The 17,212-nt window shown below is 39.2% G+C and overlaps 1 protein-coding gene across 3 annotated transcripts in view; it reads left to right on the plus strand.

The window, feature by feature from the left end:
- Positions 1 to 17,212, plus strand: part of PRKCE (protein kinase C epsilon) — a 303,779-nt gene that overhangs the window by 167,919 nt on the left and 118,648 nt on the right. For all 3 annotated transcript variants that reach the window (XR_014183564.1, XM_082047948.1, XM_082047949.1), the window contains exon 3: positions 15,910 to 16,069. Coding sequence is in view for 2 of the 3 variants with exons in the window: in XM_082047948.1 (XP_081904074.1) it covers positions 15,910 to 16,069 (160 nt within the window). In the remaining variant the exon portion in view is untranslated. The remainder of the gene's footprint in view (positions 1 to 15,909; positions 16,070 to 17,212) is intronic.

Genomic DNA, 17,212 nt, shown 5'->3' on the forward strand with positions numbered 1-17,212 from the left:
TGGGAAATCAAAATCTCTTCGAAACCAACTTGGAAATGCTGCCATATGTCTTAGTTCTCTTGAGATTATACAAGTTACAAAAAAAAAAAAAAAGGGAGGCGGGGAATAATTTAGGCCTCCAGATTTCAACTGCCACATCCTTCAACCAGGCAGTTCTGGGATCTGTTAAATCAAATCTCCATACACCACACTTCCCAGCTTGTGAACTGATAGGTGATACAGCTTCCCGTGGTGGGATTTAAGTTTACCATGGGAACAGCTAAATCAGTGACAGCGGCAATAGGGAGGCACTGAATCTATTTTTTAACTTGCAGCCAGCTGACTTTCACATCCTTATTCAGCAACCTGATAAGACTAAGTGAAAATGAATTATGTAGTGTTTGAATATGAGCAGAGGTGCTTGGGAAACCAAAGGGGACAGAAAGGGTTTGAGAGCATGGGCTGTGACTTGAATTTAAGGAAAGCTTTTTCGAAGTGTCTGCTATCTCTTGACCTGTTAATAAACAAAACAGTAAATGGAGTCAAGTTTTACAGGTTAGTGTTTTACAATTGCTAGAACATTTTGTATCCTTACAGTTTGGTCATAGGCAATCGAGATTTCTTTTTTTATCTCAGTTTTATGTAAACTGAGCCAAATTCTGCTTGGTTTAATGTATGTCTTGCTGTTCTCTGGCTTAACTGTAGGGCTGTAACCAAGGATAGATCTTATCCTCGTGTGACTGGGCACATAGAGCATTAAGATGTCCGCATAGTTGTCCTTTGTGCTGCAGTCAGTCTCCTTGTCATTCGCCTTAGAGTATCCAGAGGTAGTACCTGTGTTGGGAAGCAGGGTCAGCGCTGAATGGAAAATAGAGCACTGGAATAGAAAGAGAATAATTAAATCAGCAGTCATTGCACGAATTGCTTTCTCTCTCTTTTCATTGTCTGATTTAGTTTCTGGTCCAAGTTGCTTGTATCTTGAAGTAGCATTTGATATATTTCTGCTGAAGAAGAGAAGAAAAAGTTTCAGTGTTTTTTCTTCGTTCCATTTTCTTTCAGCTACAGTATACAGATGCACAGCCCAGAGTTTAACAAATATTTTTCTTGGAACTGTTACAGTTTTAAGAAATGTCAGACGTAAGCTTTCTCCCACACACATTGATTAATTCTTGTATAGAGTCTTCACATATATTTTATAAATAAGCTTTCAGTGAGTGCTGTGGGGATTTGTTAGTACTGAACTGCTTTTAGTTTGGGGAAGTAACAAAAGAGGATTTGCTGAAGGAGAAAAAAAATCAGTTAATTTAGGGTAATGTAATAGAATACAATATGTAACCATCTTGACTTGCTAATCTGACTTTCTGTACCTGTTCTGCATAAATATTGTGTGAACTAGGTTTAACTGTCACATATCTGAATAAAACAGTAGGGGCTCTAAAGCATTATCAATTTTTTGAAGTTGGTTGTTTCAGTGAACTCGTTGGCTCAGTGTCTTTGGGAAAACCTTAGCAAGTCTAACGTTTGCTTGCAGGAGAATATCCATTCTCCCAGAGCACTACAAGGCAGGTATCTAGAACCCTGTGGAAAAAATGCAGATCTTGAATGCTTTTCTATAACTAACTCATTGTGCATATATATCTGCTAGCTCTTATACATGAGTTTTCTGTAATAGAGTTACCTTTTCTTTGCAGCAGATGAGTGGAAAGGAAATTAATTTACTGGTTGATGATAATCCTAAACTCAGATTGGCCTTGGAGTTGGGGCCGTTGACTGTTGTGAACCGCATTGCTCACATTTCTCCCACGTGGAGCAAAAAGGTTGTTCTCTTTCATCAGCTCTAGGTTCACATTCATCCCTCCTGCCTTCTTCCCTCCCTCCCTTTGATGTCCTATTTCTTGCTGAGTTTTTCTCCAAAGTGAGAGGGTTAAAATTATGATTCCATATTGGTCATTTCTCTTTTGTTATTTTCTCAATTCCCACAGTAAGGCACCTCATCATCTAACATCCCACCCTTCCCACTTGCCAGCTGCTTCCATCAGTAAGTTCTTAAGTATTTTTGAATATTACATCGGTTTTACAGAGCTATGAGAAAGAAAATGCATCTCAATGCATCCGTCGCCTCTTCAAAGGCTGTTTGCCAATTTTTCTCCTCTGTGAATATATTTTTTTATTAGAGATTTAATCTACCATGGTTCAGGAAAAGTCGTCCACATTCCATTAGACTAGTTCAAGCAGTTGATGCTTAAAAATTTTTCTGAAATTCTGACTCTGCTGGAAATTAGGTGTCCAGCGAAGCATCTTTTCATAAGCCAGAAGCACTTTTCACTTTATATGAAAGGTTGAGCCACATGCTCACCGAGTTACTGAAAATGTAAAAGACACTGATATGTCTGTCTTACAGAAATGTTAGAGAATTTAAATAAATATGGAAGCACTGGAGGAAGACTGGAGTATCAAAACAACAGCAAAAGCTAGGAATAAATAAGTCTTTATAATCTTTTTCAAACACAGTTTTGTCTTCTGCCCCTGTGTCTCATACAGTAAGATGCAGTTTGACCAACCCCGTAGTGATTTAAAAACATGTATCCAGGGTACAGAGACAAGTTAAGATCTTCCATAATAAAGCTGGAAAGGGTGTTCTCCACTAGAACTTTTGTGTGCTTTTCAGTCTTACATGTATTGATGTCACATTTTTCAAGGTTCTCTGAGTAAACTGCGGGCTAGGTACATGTTGTTTTGTTTAGCAAGAGCCAGGATTCTCATGTAATTAAGTATTTCAGCTAACACACTATGCCAGATGTCAAATACTGCAAAATTTTGCTGAGAATCGTAGGAAGCAGGAGTGAGATCCCTTTACTATTTTTCTGCTTGAAGTCCTGCAAAAGGAAAAATCAGCAGCACATTTGTGAGTAGCAACCTATTATTAAAAATTAGAGCACACGATGGAGCTGGTAGCAAATACATTATAGGCCCTACATGCCTTCTGCAAAAGCAGGGTGAGGTAACACTGTGGTCTGATCTTATTAATCTGCTTTTTATCATTATGTGGAGTTCGAATGGTAAAATAACATATATTGAAATCCAAAAGCAAATAAGAAATCTTAAAACTTCTCTTATTTGATCTTGTCTCTGAGAAATACTTGATCATGGTGGTGGTCATCCCACTGTCCCTGTCCTGTGTCAGTCTTCTCCCCAGTAAAAACCTATATGACACATTCAGGCTCTATTGACAATATGCAAGCTCACCATTTGCAGTTACCTCAAGATGCTGTGCCTATAAGCCTGTCAGGGAAAAAGGAGATACTGTTTAGCACATTTCCATTTTTTACCCTGCAAAAGATGAGTACATTTAACATGTAGCAGGGCAGGTAAGTGGCGCTTTAAATATTGATAGATTTCCATTTAAATCTGTGGCACAGTAAATATACTCTTTCATGTAGGCATATTCAGAAATGCTTTGCTAAATTGGGGTTTTGAAGTAGTATGCTGATAATAAATCATATGAGTACTTCAGGATTTACATAATATATCTATTATTGTTCTTTGAATGGAAATTAGTAATAATATAGTTAATGTTGAAAGACATAGATGTGAGAGTTGCTTTAATAGCACTGCTTGTGAGTCAGAGACGTTCCTAATTAAGCCTCTGTTGTGTGCATGTGGGGAGATATCAGGATAAGAAAAATTCCTCCCACATTTGCAAGAAAAACAATGGAAAGAGAGAATGAGTTCTTTTGCTGCTGATTTTTGCCTCTTACAAATGATTGTAAGAATTGCCCACTTAGGAAATGAACAAAATGAACGTATCAGTGGAGGGTGGCAGGATTGTCATAATATGGCCCTTAGTAAAAGATGTAAACCAGAAGGAGCAATGACATGTTGGAACATGAGTAGAAGTGTATTATGGGTAATATATTGGGCAAAAAATGGAAAAGTAGTGATGGATGCTGTTTATTGGTGGCAGCTGATGGGTGACATTAATATCTTGTTTTATTCAGTTCCACAGTAGAGTTATGAGAAATGAGAAGTCCAGAAGTCCTGTAGGCTCCAGCACCCTCCGTCTGAGACAGAAAATAATCTGTGCAGTTCAAATGAGAACCCACTCTTTTATCTGTTGGGTGCCCTGCGGGCTCCACTGCACAGCAAAGGTGTATCGTGTGTTTCTAGCATGCAGAACCAACTTAGAAAATATAGAAGGAGAAACATGATTTAAACTGCTACGAGTTACATTAGAAAGCTTGATCTTTCTGTCAGGCTGCCTGGCTGCCGTCCATGGGGTTGCTCTCAGGGTTTCCTTGATGCAGACTCAGTGCCCCAGGTTGCCATGGTGGGATTGTCTCGGAGCATATTTTGGTGACATCACAAGCCCCAGACATTCCTGCAGACTGTCCAGAATTTTCCCAGGTTTGGCTTCATGGCTAGATGGAGAGCTGGCATTGAGGAGTTCAGACACCAGTGGCAACCAGGTCCTTGTTTCTAACATGTATCATGATACTATGGTGCATTCTCTAACTCAAAAATTGCCAATAATATATCATAAGAACAAGAAATAATTTAACAGTGGCTGGATACTGTTTCTGTGGACAGCCTGAAATATCAACTTACTTCAGAGAACAGTGCCTATTAAGTTAGTTTGAAATAAAAATAGTTTGCTTTCTTGTTTTAATACTGAAAGATTTCTTTGAAATCTTTGAAATGTTAATAGTATTGCAAATTATTTGTCTAAGCAGTCAAAGCTCTGTACAGTTACAGTGATATAAACAGGTGTTATCTGGCAAATGGTGGCTATGAAGATGATTGTCTCGTGTTATTTCTAATAACACATCCTACTGCTTGGGGTCAAATCCTCTTCTGTTTTTCAGAACCATTAGTCTCGTCAGTGGGTTTACCTACACAAGGGTACAGATGCTTCATGTCATGGCTTTCATGCTGTTGGGGCAAAATCACTTCCAGATTTCTACAGCCTCTACTTTAATTTGTTGAAAAATATCATTGCCATAATCTGAAAGTATAAGAAGAAAGTCTGTAAATATTAATGTATCACAGTCATTCTGCCTGCCCTCAAAACTCCCTTTGACCTTCCTGAGCGTTTTTTGAGCAAAGTATTCAGGATTCAGTGCCTTTCTAATTTTCCCAGAATTAGTCAGGCTGATGGGTAGAATTCTTCCTGCTTGGGATAAAGGAGCTGCTAAAGGATCTTCTCTGGCTTTCTCAGTTATCATGTGGGCGCTGTGTGAGGCTCTCTTGAATCACAAGCAGTTCTGCAATGGACTCCATCTGCCCCATGGAGAGTACAAGTTGTTAGTACTTTATTGAGAAACAAATGTAGAAAAATAAAAGGAAAATGCAGAAGGGATCACTTCTCCAAAGTAAACTTACTGAAGTTTCTGTACTTCTAATTTCTGCAAAGGTGACACCTCAGAATGGTGTATTTTCTAACTGTAGGGAAGAAGATTTCGCTTCTGCTGTGAAGCACTCTGAAATCTGAATTTGTGTAATGTATATCACAGCACTGAGCTTTGGTGTGGGGTATACCATTATAAGCCATGTTTTGAAAGCCATCATGTAGGTCATACACTGTAGGTCCTTAATGCAGTGTATGTGGAATTACGAGATTTAACATGGAGATTTTAGCACAATTGAGCCTATTTACAGACATTTCTAAACTCAGATGGAAGGAAATTGTCACTGTCAGGAAAGGGATCTGGAAATGGAATCGATGGTGAGATTCAGTAGCTTAAAGGCAGGAAGTGTTTTTCATTCCCCTTTTTACCTTCAGATATCACAGCTTTTCTGCAACTAGCATGAGATTGGGGTATCCATGGGGACCTGTTTAGTTTAAAGCAGCTTCTGTCTTGCCATGGCCTGAGAAGCATGCAGATTTCTACAATTCTCTTTTCTGTGGCATCTTACTGTGTCCCTGGCCATCCCCATCCCCTGGTCTTTTGCATGGTGTACAACAGGATAATGGTTGTCTTGCCACAGATGCTGCAGTAGTTTCTGTGCTGGCAAAAAATTGCTTTTTTTCAAGTTGCCATTCACTCATCAAGCATAATTTACTGCAAAAGGATTGAGGCTTGCTGTTAGCAAAAGAGCCTGTCTGCAAGAGGAGTGAAACAAGATACGGGAACACATTGTCGATTTTCCCTCAATGTAGATTTTGAAGAATCATTAGAAAAATGGAAGTTGAGGATGTCTGAAGTACATGAGACCCTTCCCCACTGCAGGGGGCTGGGCTCAGGCGTTTCCTAAATGCCTACCACTTACACCTCTGTTGTTCTATAGGAAAGGAACAAAGCTGGTGTTGAAAGACTATTTCAGAAACAACTCCATTCTGAAAGACCAGAAACCTTAGTCATACAAGGTTCTGTTTCATCTCGTTCTACGTAGCTTTTGCAACTACGAGAAGAAGACTGCTGAACTTCTCTGATCTGTCACAAACACATGCTTAAAATACTGTCATTCAGGATCTGTCTGGTTTAATAGTTACCTCTGGGAAAACGGCTTTGTCCTGAAATTTTCACAATGCTTGTTTTCCTTCTTAGCATCACAACACCATTTCCTTTCCAAGAGCTGACAAAGGCCAGCAGCTCAGGTGTTGACCCTGCAGAGAGGTCACTTGATCCTGCAGAAACTTCCATAGCCTGGGGTTCTGTTAAAATAAACATGCATGTGTACACCACTTTGAAAGTTCACGTTCCACAGCAGCCTTGGCTGTGAGGTTTTGTCATATTTTCCTTCTTTCCTTGGAGACAGCAAAAGGACATACGAGTGTGTGTCACGAGACTATTGACCGCCACCTCTGCAAGTGGCTGAGCGTGCTCTGAGGAGCAAACTGCAATCATATTGCAGGACATGTTTGCAGACTTGCAGCAATAAGTGTAGGGAAATCTGGTCTCAAGGATGGCTTTTGGTCTGATCATAATCATAACAATCTTAATAATAACATAATGTATTATGTTCATTCAAAAGATCATTACTTTTTTAGCTTTAGTAAGCAGTTGATTTAGTAACAGCTGTTGCACCTTGTTATCCTGTCAGGACTTAACGCTGTCAATACTAACACCAGGTTACTAATACTACTCATTACTAACACTGTATCACCATGAACTGAATGTCACTGCCACAAACTAAATTATTTTTTTTCCTGTAAGCTTATCATGTGAAGTTATGGCACAAAAACTGTTCTACATTTTGCAAATTATTATTTTAAATTACTAGTTATAACATGAGTAGACCCATTACATTCCATGGAGTAAGATTTTTCTGTTGATTAATAACTTTATATAGAATACATAACCATATGTAGAATACATTTCCACCTCTCTGATTTCAATTGCAGATTTATTGACATAAGGGCATTGTTTTTAGAGTGAGGCTGTTTGTTCCTCCTGAAAGATAATGCTGGAAGACCAAAATAACCTTGGTTAGCATTGATTTTCCCCCCCCCCCCCCCTCTTTTTTCCTCCTCCACATTGTCTCTGACGTCCTCTCCTTTCCAACTGAAAAAGCTCTAAATTCTGTCTTGTGGAAAATGTCTTAGGAGTTGAAATTTTATTTTAAAAACCTTGCGATGTGAAATGGACTTCTCAGAAAACCTGTGGTATTTCTAGCAATGTAGCTTCTTTTGCCAAATAAAATGTAACATGAAAATTATAGCTAAAAGTTTATTTTAGGAATACCGTATTTCTTAAATACCACCAATAAAGAAATTGAGAGGGAATCAGAGGATCTGTCTCCGATTTCCTTATTTTGTGGATCTGGCAGCTGTTTATCTGTAGGAACCGCTACATTCACCCTCTAAGATGAGGGCAGTATACCCTCTCATCTCTGTGAGCCCCCAGGGGCCTAAAAAATGGATGTAGCACCCTATATTTATATCCATCCCTGACCAGTTGTCCAGTCAAGAGTTCCTATAGAACAGGAATCTATTCATTCAATATTAGATTTATCAAAACATGCTGTATGGTCATCCAAAGATGACCATGTATAATTCCATGCTGTTAGTACCTTAAACCTGTGTAAGTTGTCACTAATGCTGCAGGCACTGTGCAGGTGGAGAGCAGAAACATGTGAGGGCTCATCTCGACGGCTTTCTTAAGGAAATTCTCAAAGTCATTTGAAGGAGAATTTTGCTTGAATACATGTGGGAGCTCAGTCTTCCCCAGGCTTTGCTGCAGGGAGCGGATGGGCCACAGCTGGGGCAGCACTGGCTGCTGCATCTGTGGTGTCAGGTACCAGGCTCCCTGCTCCTGGTTTTGAATGCTTGGTCCACATATTGCCAGCCCGCAAGGTTGGGACATTTCTGAAAACTAAATCAGACTTCTCTTACCAATGGCAAGACAAGGGGTAATGGGTTCAAACTGGAACACAGGAGGTTCCACTTAAATTTGAGAAGAAACTTCTTCTCAGTGAGGGTGACAGACACTGGAACAGGCTGCCCAGGGGGGTTGTGGAGTCTCCTTCTCTGGAGACATTCAAAACCCACCTGGACACCTTCCTGTGTAACCTCATCTGGGTGTTCCTGCTCTGGTGGGGGGATTGGACTAGATGGTCTTTCGAGGTTCCTTTTAATCCCTGATTCTGTGTGCTGAAATTGCAGTCGGACCTTCAGGACCTGTAAGACTCTTTAGTACTTCTGGACTTTATGTTCTCCTTTATTAAGTGAATTGAATGGGAAGGTATTTCTGTGTGAAAGAATGTGGGGAGTTACTGTTGTTCCTTCAGCTTTGAGAGAGCTAATGAATGTGTTCCTGATAATAAATATGTGTGTAGAAAAGGCTTAAACTGTGTGTAAATAATCATTTGGATAGCATTATAGTTTGGTTTGTTTGCTGGTGGGTTTGGTTTGGTTTGTTTCTTGGTTTTATGGGGTTTTGGTTTGTTTTGGTGGGTTTTTGTTTTGTTTGGGGTGTTTTTGTTTGTTTGTTTATAAAAGGAAAGTAAAACAAGCCCTGAAACAAAACTGTGTGCCTGTCATGAGCCCCAACCATTTATTATCTGTTTGCATGTCAAGAGAAGTCTTTAAATACACACAAGCAGGATCTCTCTTTTAGACAAGGTTTAAGCATTTAAAAAAAAGCATGTGTTTGAAGGCAAATAAATTTGAGCCTGAGCCCATGCTACAAAGCCACCCACCATAGTTAGGCTTGATATACTTTAAAATGCAATTCTTCAATGCATTCAGTAAATAGCTCGTGTTAACAGACATGACTTGTCAAGACACCTATCTTTTCTAAAACTAACCCATTCTATGAGCATTTTTTCATTTCTTTAGTAACATTCATCATCTTTGTTTTTTTCAACAATACAGCATTATCTAAGGATCTGATTCTTCTCCTATTAAACAAGAAATTTCCTGACAGCTTTCTTTAGATTTGAGATACAGTAAGCAAAACCTGTATGTTTATTCCTTGTTAATGAAATAGGCTGGAAATATTATACTTTTAGAAGAAGTCTTAGCATAATTGCATGCTCTTACTATGTAGTCTTAAACTGTGGTAAACTAACCAGTTAATTTGTGTTTTCAACAGTAACAGCTTTATGAAATTAGAATGTAGCATTTACCTTCTTGTTTTTTATATCAAAGTTACAAAATTAGCTTGTTGCATAGCTTTTTGAAGCAAGGCTTTTAAAAGCAAGGAGAAACAAATGTAAATATATAAGGATTTTTTTTTTTAGCTTTTTTTCTTTAAAGAAGATTAAAACCTTAAAGGCAAATCCTGTAAGAGTTTTTGCCTGGAGAAATCTTGATGACAGTGTATATGCTTCTACTGTAGAGGCCCAAAACAGAGTATTGGAATAATCCTTTGAGACCTAATTTTGATGCATAATGATCTGGTTACACTCCATTTTGGAACCTGAGGAGTCCTGGAAATGGTTCCTGCCCCTTCTCACTTTCCAACATAACGTTAGGTGAATTATCTTTCCTGCCTCAATATCCTTCCTCCATTTAGATGTTATATGTTGCTAAAACAAAAGCTTTATTTCTGTACATACATACTGGTTAAAGTGGTCAGCTTTAAATATTATGCAAAAGCTTCGTCTTCAGCACTAAAACATCAGTGTAATCATTATTGCTTTGCTTTCGTTGTTGGGTTAGTCTCTGTTGTAGTTACTAAGAGTGGTGTTAAACCAACTGGTGTTTCTGGATGCTGGTTGTAGTTAGGGATGACAGCAATGGGAACACACCCAAGACGTGTCCGAGTCGAAAGTCACTTTGCACCAGAAGAGCTGTGGAGGTGTCAGTGTTTTCTTGCTGGGGGTTACCTGGCAGCTCGACCAGCTACTGTGAGTGTTACCATTGTACATGACCTATGGTTTGGCTTCGATGGTCAGTAGCCGTTTAATTACATCATCTGATTTTATTTTTTCTGTTCCCCAAATAGTTTCTCTGTTTGGTGCCAATCCCCTCCAGATTCCACAATATGTTCCCTTTTAGAATTCAGCATTCTGAGCAATAGCAAATGCTGAAAGACCTGTCTCTGTGTGTAATCTTTCTTTTTCTGCAATATTTTTTCCTTTTTTGTGTTGTTGGAATTCTGTAAGTACTTGCAACAGAGAACATATGGAATAACTATACCACATTTTGCTACACAGGATAATTCTATCTGTTGTGGTTAGTGCTCCGCACTGAACCGTCTCATTTATGCTGAAACCATTTTAGTATGAAATGAGACCTGACGCATCCCAACCTTTGTTATTTGGTGTACAGAGTCATTTTCTGCCAATCTTGCCGGCTTCGAGGGTTAGGAGATATTCTGTGTTACCTTCTTATCTTTTAATTTCTGGCTTATGATGCATACTTAAGAGATTCTACACAATTAACAGTGTTAAACGTAATTCCAGACAGTTCATTTAAACATGCTTTTTGCAAGTATTTATGAATTTAGGGCAATTTTGCTTTCCAGATAATTCTGACTTTTTTAAGACTTCTCTAAGAGTTTGGAGTTCACTATATAAGTCTTTTCAGTCTCTGAAATTGTAGGCAATATGTTTGTATGTACATATGAGTCTATAAAAGCAATTATATACTGTTGTTTTCCAAATAACTCAAGACTTACTCATGGCTGCAATTAAAAGAAGTAGTGGCATTACTGGGTAGAGTTTTGAGATGAAATTAGTTCTAGATTTGCCAGTTCTCAAGTACCAGCACATAAAGCCTAAACTCGGTGTGCTGCATTGACAGTATTTTCTGTGAACACTTGGAAATCATAATGAGCCTTTCTTACTCCATCTTTTGAAAATGGAAGTCAAATAAATGCATTTAAAAAAGATAAAACTGAATAATATAAGTGGTTGAATGACTCTAAATCAAAACAGGGAACAGAATGTACTTTACATAAAGAAAGAGATTTGCTGAGAAAATGATAACCTTCTGTGACTATTTAGGAGAAATACTGTGAGGAGAAATTGTTGTTTATATTGGAACTTGCTTATAGACTGACTACAGCAAATCTACTTAATTTTCATTTCAACTCCTCTGCTAAGAACAGAAATGCCATGATTAGGCAGCATGCAGTACCCCAATGGTAATAACTAGAATCTGTTGTATACCACTGTAAGACTTTTAAAAATACATTTAAAGGCCACTTTTGTTTGGGATGCTAATATTTTCTATAGCACGTCTTGTCAGTATCATGCAAATATTGGGGATTTTCCTAAGTATTCTCTGTTTTCTGATAGCATTTAATGATCTCTGCTTATTGCTTGTGAACAAAGAGAAAAGTTTGTGGAGAAGCAGTGTAGCTCCCTTTCATGGAAGGGGTTGGACTCTTCTCCCAAGTAGCAAGTGATAGGACAAGAGGAAATGGCCTCAAGTTGCACCAGGGAAGGTTCAAGTTGGATATGAGGAAGCATTTCTTCACAGAAAGGGTTGTGAAGCATTGGAACAGGCTGCCCAGGGAAGCGGTGGAGTCACCATCCCTGAAGGTGTTTAAAAGACATAGGGACATGGTTTAGTGCTAGATTTAGATTATTGTTTGACTTGATGATCTTAAGTGTCTCTTCCAACTAAAATGGTTTTATGATTCTATGAAAGCAGGTTCCTGTGATCCACAACCATGCTGTGAATCATGGAAGACACGGCTGTGTTTTGCCTGAGAACTGTGGAAAAGCATTGCTGATGTGTTTGTGTTGGTAACAGTGAGCAAGCCAGCTGACCTTAACGTAAACTGAGTGGAAAGCTTATGGGTAAATTAAGTTCTCTTGTGATGTGGTCTGCTTTGCTGAAAGGCTGGTGTCCGGTCATCCAGTGTCCCATCATGTGCTGCAGTGCCAGATGCTACTCCAGACAATTTCTGGTGCCAGCTGACGACGTGGGGATGCTCTGTGGGCTGTAATGAGAGGTGAGGTGGGGCAGAGTCACCACTGGGGAGTCTCTGCTCTGGAACCTGTGGTTCATCTGTGCAGTTCAAGGCTAGAGCAGGATGCGGGGCAGGGATTTGGCCAAGCACTGGTCTTTGGTGATAAATGTGGGACAGCAGGCTGGCAGGAGAGACAGTTTTGGGGCAACTGGCTGACAGACGTCCAACGTTATCTGAGACAGACCAAAAAAACTGCATTTCCCTGAGCTACTCGAGCATCATTCTCACATACAGATTGAGACATTGAGACCTGCCATTTAATCTGATAATTTCAGGACTGGTGTATTGCTTTTATCTGTTTTCAAGCCAGGGCATTTCTGAAAAAGACACTGTTTTGTTGTTTGATTTTAAGCATTGTAAGTGAAACATCGAAGTTTTAAATACAGAACTGAAAGTAATATAGTAAAATAAATTTTAAGGCTTTGTTGCTAAAAAGAAAATATTGTCATCATATTGTGTTTATCTAGCCAAAATAAGAAGAGGGTTTTTTTTTTTATCAGCTCTGTAAAATTATAGGTGCTTCATCAGTGAATAATTAGCTTAAGGAGAAAAGCAGTATTGTAGACTGATTATGATATCACGTGTGAACTGTGCACTGTCAGAACATCTTGTTTGTTTCATATAAGAAGGTAACTTTTTGGGAACCCTTTCTGGGAGAGTGTGATTTTAACTTTTTCGCATCCAGGCTATATACTTCAGCAAATTCTGCAATCTGGATGATGGCCAAAAGAACAGTTCTGTGTTATTATAGGAAAGAATTCTATATTAATTTTTAAAAGATTTTCATCAACTTTGTAAAGTAAATAAATCATTCAGAAGCTGGAAATAGGAGTCTTTGGTAGGACCGCCAAAGACTTGCTACATGTTATCTGTGGAAGGCGGTCTTTCGAGGGGCTGTGGTATTTAGTAGACATTAGAGTTTTGCTTAATGCATAAAAATAAACATAATTGATAACTATTTGGTATTTATCTCTTGTAGGGGGACCTGGAGCCATTGCTTTTTGATTGCTTTTTGGCATAAATAAAAGGGGTAACTTTGTGTATAAGTCAGTGTTATACTGTGTTAACTGGCTGGAGGGCCGGGCCCAGAGAGTGCTGGTGAATGGGGCTGCATCTAGCTGGCGGCCGGTCACTAGTGGTGTTCCCCAGGGGTCGGTGTTGGGTCCAGTCCTATTTAACATCTTTATTGACGATTTAGATGAAGGGATTGAGACCATCATCAGCAAATTTGCTGATGACACCAAGTTGGGAGGGAGTGTCGACCTGTTGGAAGGCAGGAGGGCTCTGCAGAGGGATCTGGACAGACTGGAAAAATGGGCTGATTCCAATGGGATGAAGTTCAATAAGGCCAAGTGCCGGGTGCTGCACTTTGGTCACAACAACCCCCTGCAGCGCTACAGGCTGGGCACAGAGTGGCTGGAGAGCAGTCAGACAGAAAGGGACCTGGGGGTACTAATTGACAGGAAGCTCAACATGAGCCATCAGTGTGCCCGGGTGGCCAAGAAGGCCAATGGTATCCTGTCCTGTATCAAAAATAGCGTGGTCAGCAGGACAAGGGAAGTGATCCTTCCCCTGTACTCTGCATTGGTGAGGCCACACCTGGAGTATTGTGTTCAGTTCTGGGCCCCTCAGTTCAGGAAAGACATTGAAGTGCTGGAGCAAGTCCAGAGAAGAGCAACAAGACTGGTGAAGGGACTTGAGCATAAGACCTATGGGGAGAGGCTGAGGGAGCTGGGGTTGTTTAGTCTAGAGAAGAGGAGGCTTAGAGGTGACCTCATCACTCTCTATAACTGCCTGAAGGGAAGTTATAGCCAGGTGGGGATTGGTCTCTTCTCCCAGGCAGTTAGCAATAGGACAAGGGGGCATGGGCTTAAACTCTGCCAGGGGAAATTTAGGCTGGATATTAGAAAGAAATTCTTTACAGAGAGGGTGGTCAGGCATTGGAATGGCCTGCCCAGGGAGGTGGTGGACTCACCGTCCCTGGAGGTTTTTAAACTGAGATTGGACATGGCACTTAGTGCCATGATCTAATAAACGGACTAGAGTTGGACCAAGGGTTGGACTCGATGATCTCTGAGGTCTTTTCCAACCCAGTCGATTCTGTGATTCTGTGATTCTGTGTTTATTTACTGAGAGCCCACTTAGAGCAGAAAAGTAATGCCATTCTGACCATCCCACAGGTGTGTTTTCTTATGGTGAAAACCTACTCTGAGTAAGAAGTTTTTGTAAGATATTAATGTGTCAGGAGCTTCAGCTTTTTAGTGCATAAATGAATTTACTAGTGTGAACGAAGTTGATCTTGATTCATGGGTCTGCGATTCGTATTTTCGCAGGATATCCATCTGTTGGCTTAGTTTAAGACAATTTCTAAAAACTTCTAAATCAATTACTTGAATTTTATAACCATCAAAAATTGGGTTTATTTTGTTGTTTGTAAAATAATTTGAGACTATTATAGATTTCAGTTGTTCTCAGACTTTTTTATTTGTGCTATTCTTAAGTACTGTACTGTTGCTTGGAGAACTCATTTGTGTACAGAAAAGCTTGCAACAGACCAAAGCTGGCGTCTTTAGGCCATCGTAATGATGCAGGGTAGCTGAAATTCAGAGAATGACAAGTGTTAAAAACATTTCAAAGTGTTATATGCACTGAAGTAGTGAGTGCAGAGATTCAGTTGACAACGGATGACTGAACAGGGCCCTTCCAAATCCGATATTCCATTTTGCAGAGATACGAGTGGCTCAAGGAATGCTTGTAATATCTGTCTTCCATTAACAACCGTGTACTATTCTTCGTTGCTAATTCATCCTCAGCATTTGCTTAATGCATACAGAATACCATGGAGGTGTCAGGGATACATTTCAAAATAAAGCCTTGGGAAAAAATAAATGATGCACTGTGGAGGATTTTGTCCAAAAGCTTTCATTCTGAGATATATCAGCTTCATCTTTTACTTCCTCTACCATTACATGTCATGTACATTTGAAGAGGAACAACTTCCTTCCCTTGAACTTTTTGCTGAAAGTGTATTACTATCAAAGCGGATTATTAGAGCCTGAAGCTCAGATCGTAATCAGGAATTCTACATAGTAATCACTTCTGGATGGAATTTTTGTTCTGTTTGATAATGTGTATTTGTACTGAGATTTCTGAGTGTATGGGAACCAAGGAATGTTGGTATTTTTTGGTGGATTCTTTTTTTTTGCCCTGAAAATCAAATGAGATGAGTCTGAGCTGTTTGGAGAATCTAACTGTGTAATTACTGTTAAAGAGGTTGTCAATGTGCTTGATAGTATATAAAGCACAGAAGACTTATTCCCAGCTTAGCGTGAATTTACAGATAAAGGTTTAGAACAAATAGAGGTTCCTGTACTGAAATGAAAACCCTTGCCCTCTAGTAATTGATGCTAAAAAGGAAAAAATACAACCCAAACTCAAGGAAGTTATTTTGCTAGCTAGAAAGGATTCTTTTTATTTTTTGGAGAATACCCACTTACTGCATTTGAGCTTTCCCGTATTTGTGTCTGATACAGCCAGTGCTGATAGTTTTTTCCTCTTGTTTCAGCACCCAAAGACAATGAAGAACGTGTGTTCCGGGAACGTATGCGACCCAGAAAGCGGCAGGGTGCTGTGCGACGCAGAGTACATCAGGTTAATGGACACAAGTTTATGGCCACCTATCTTAGGCAACCAACATATTGTTCGCACTGCAGAGATTTTATATGGTATGACTTCGCTTTCTTTGCAACTCTGAATTGAAGAGTTAACATACCCTCCTGTTATGCTAAAGTATAAAATGTGTAGAGTAGTAGTTCTTTTCCTCTTCGTTTTAATATTAAGCTGTCATCAGTTTTGCAGACGTTAACAGAAGTGTCTTAAACTTCCATAATAAATGTTAGAATTTGTTATATTTGCATTTTTTCTTTTCTGAGCCACAAAGTTCAAGCTTTTACTGTCTAGTACACACTATAGACTCTAGGTAAACAGCCAGTCTTGTGTCCTGTAGGTGCATAAGTGTAGTTTTAGACCTAATATTAGACCTTTATGTTTTGCCAAGATGACTAAATTCTTCTTTAGGTGATTAAGTATCACCATCTCCTTCCTAGGTAATGCCAAGCTCCCTTACATCTTGCTGAAGACAATGGAATATGGGAGTATTAGGCGTCTAATGTGCCGGGGTTTTGGGTGCTGGGTGTACAGGTTCTTTCTTATTACAACGGATAACAAGAACTCCCTTTTAGAAATGATTTATATTAGTTCTGAGTACCCACGCATTTCAGATAGGGAGAAGTAGTGGAGATGTTCATTTTTCAGTTACTTTTCAGAAACTCCATTTAGGTTTTCCAAAGTTACCTGGAGATGCTGATTTGCACCTTAATACACGTAAGATCTGATCTGATCTATAATTAATATTTCTTAAGACTGTGTAATGAATCAGTCTTTCTTAATGTGAAAAGACATTAATTGTACATAAACTCAACTACATTCTTCTAAGAAATGTGTGCAGTTTAGGCTTTAGGTTAGCTAAGGTGATTTCAAGCCACAATATTGGCAAGTGCAATCTTCTGTCTGTTTAGAGGCCTGCTTGATGACTATTTTCCTGCCTTGTGGCTTCGCTCTCTAGGTACCCTTTGGCTTTGCCTATTTTATGATAATAAATGTGTCTTTACTTCTGAATCCCTTCATGGTCTATCTTCCTACCTGTTACCTCTTAGCAATTGAAATGTGGTTCCTACTTTGAACTGATCTCAGTCTAGACAAGCAGTTATCAGATGATTGGTTAGAAAAAGCTATTATTTTAAACTTGTGCATGTCCAGTAAAGAGAGGAAAAAATGTTTTTCATTTTTAAAAATATATATTCTTCATT

Source organism: Streptopelia decaocto, assembly GCF_964273445.1.
Source record: "Streptopelia decaocto genome assembly, chromosome: 3".
Lineage (NCBI taxonomy): Eukaryota > Metazoa > Chordata > Aves > Columbiformes > Columbidae > Streptopelia > Streptopelia decaocto.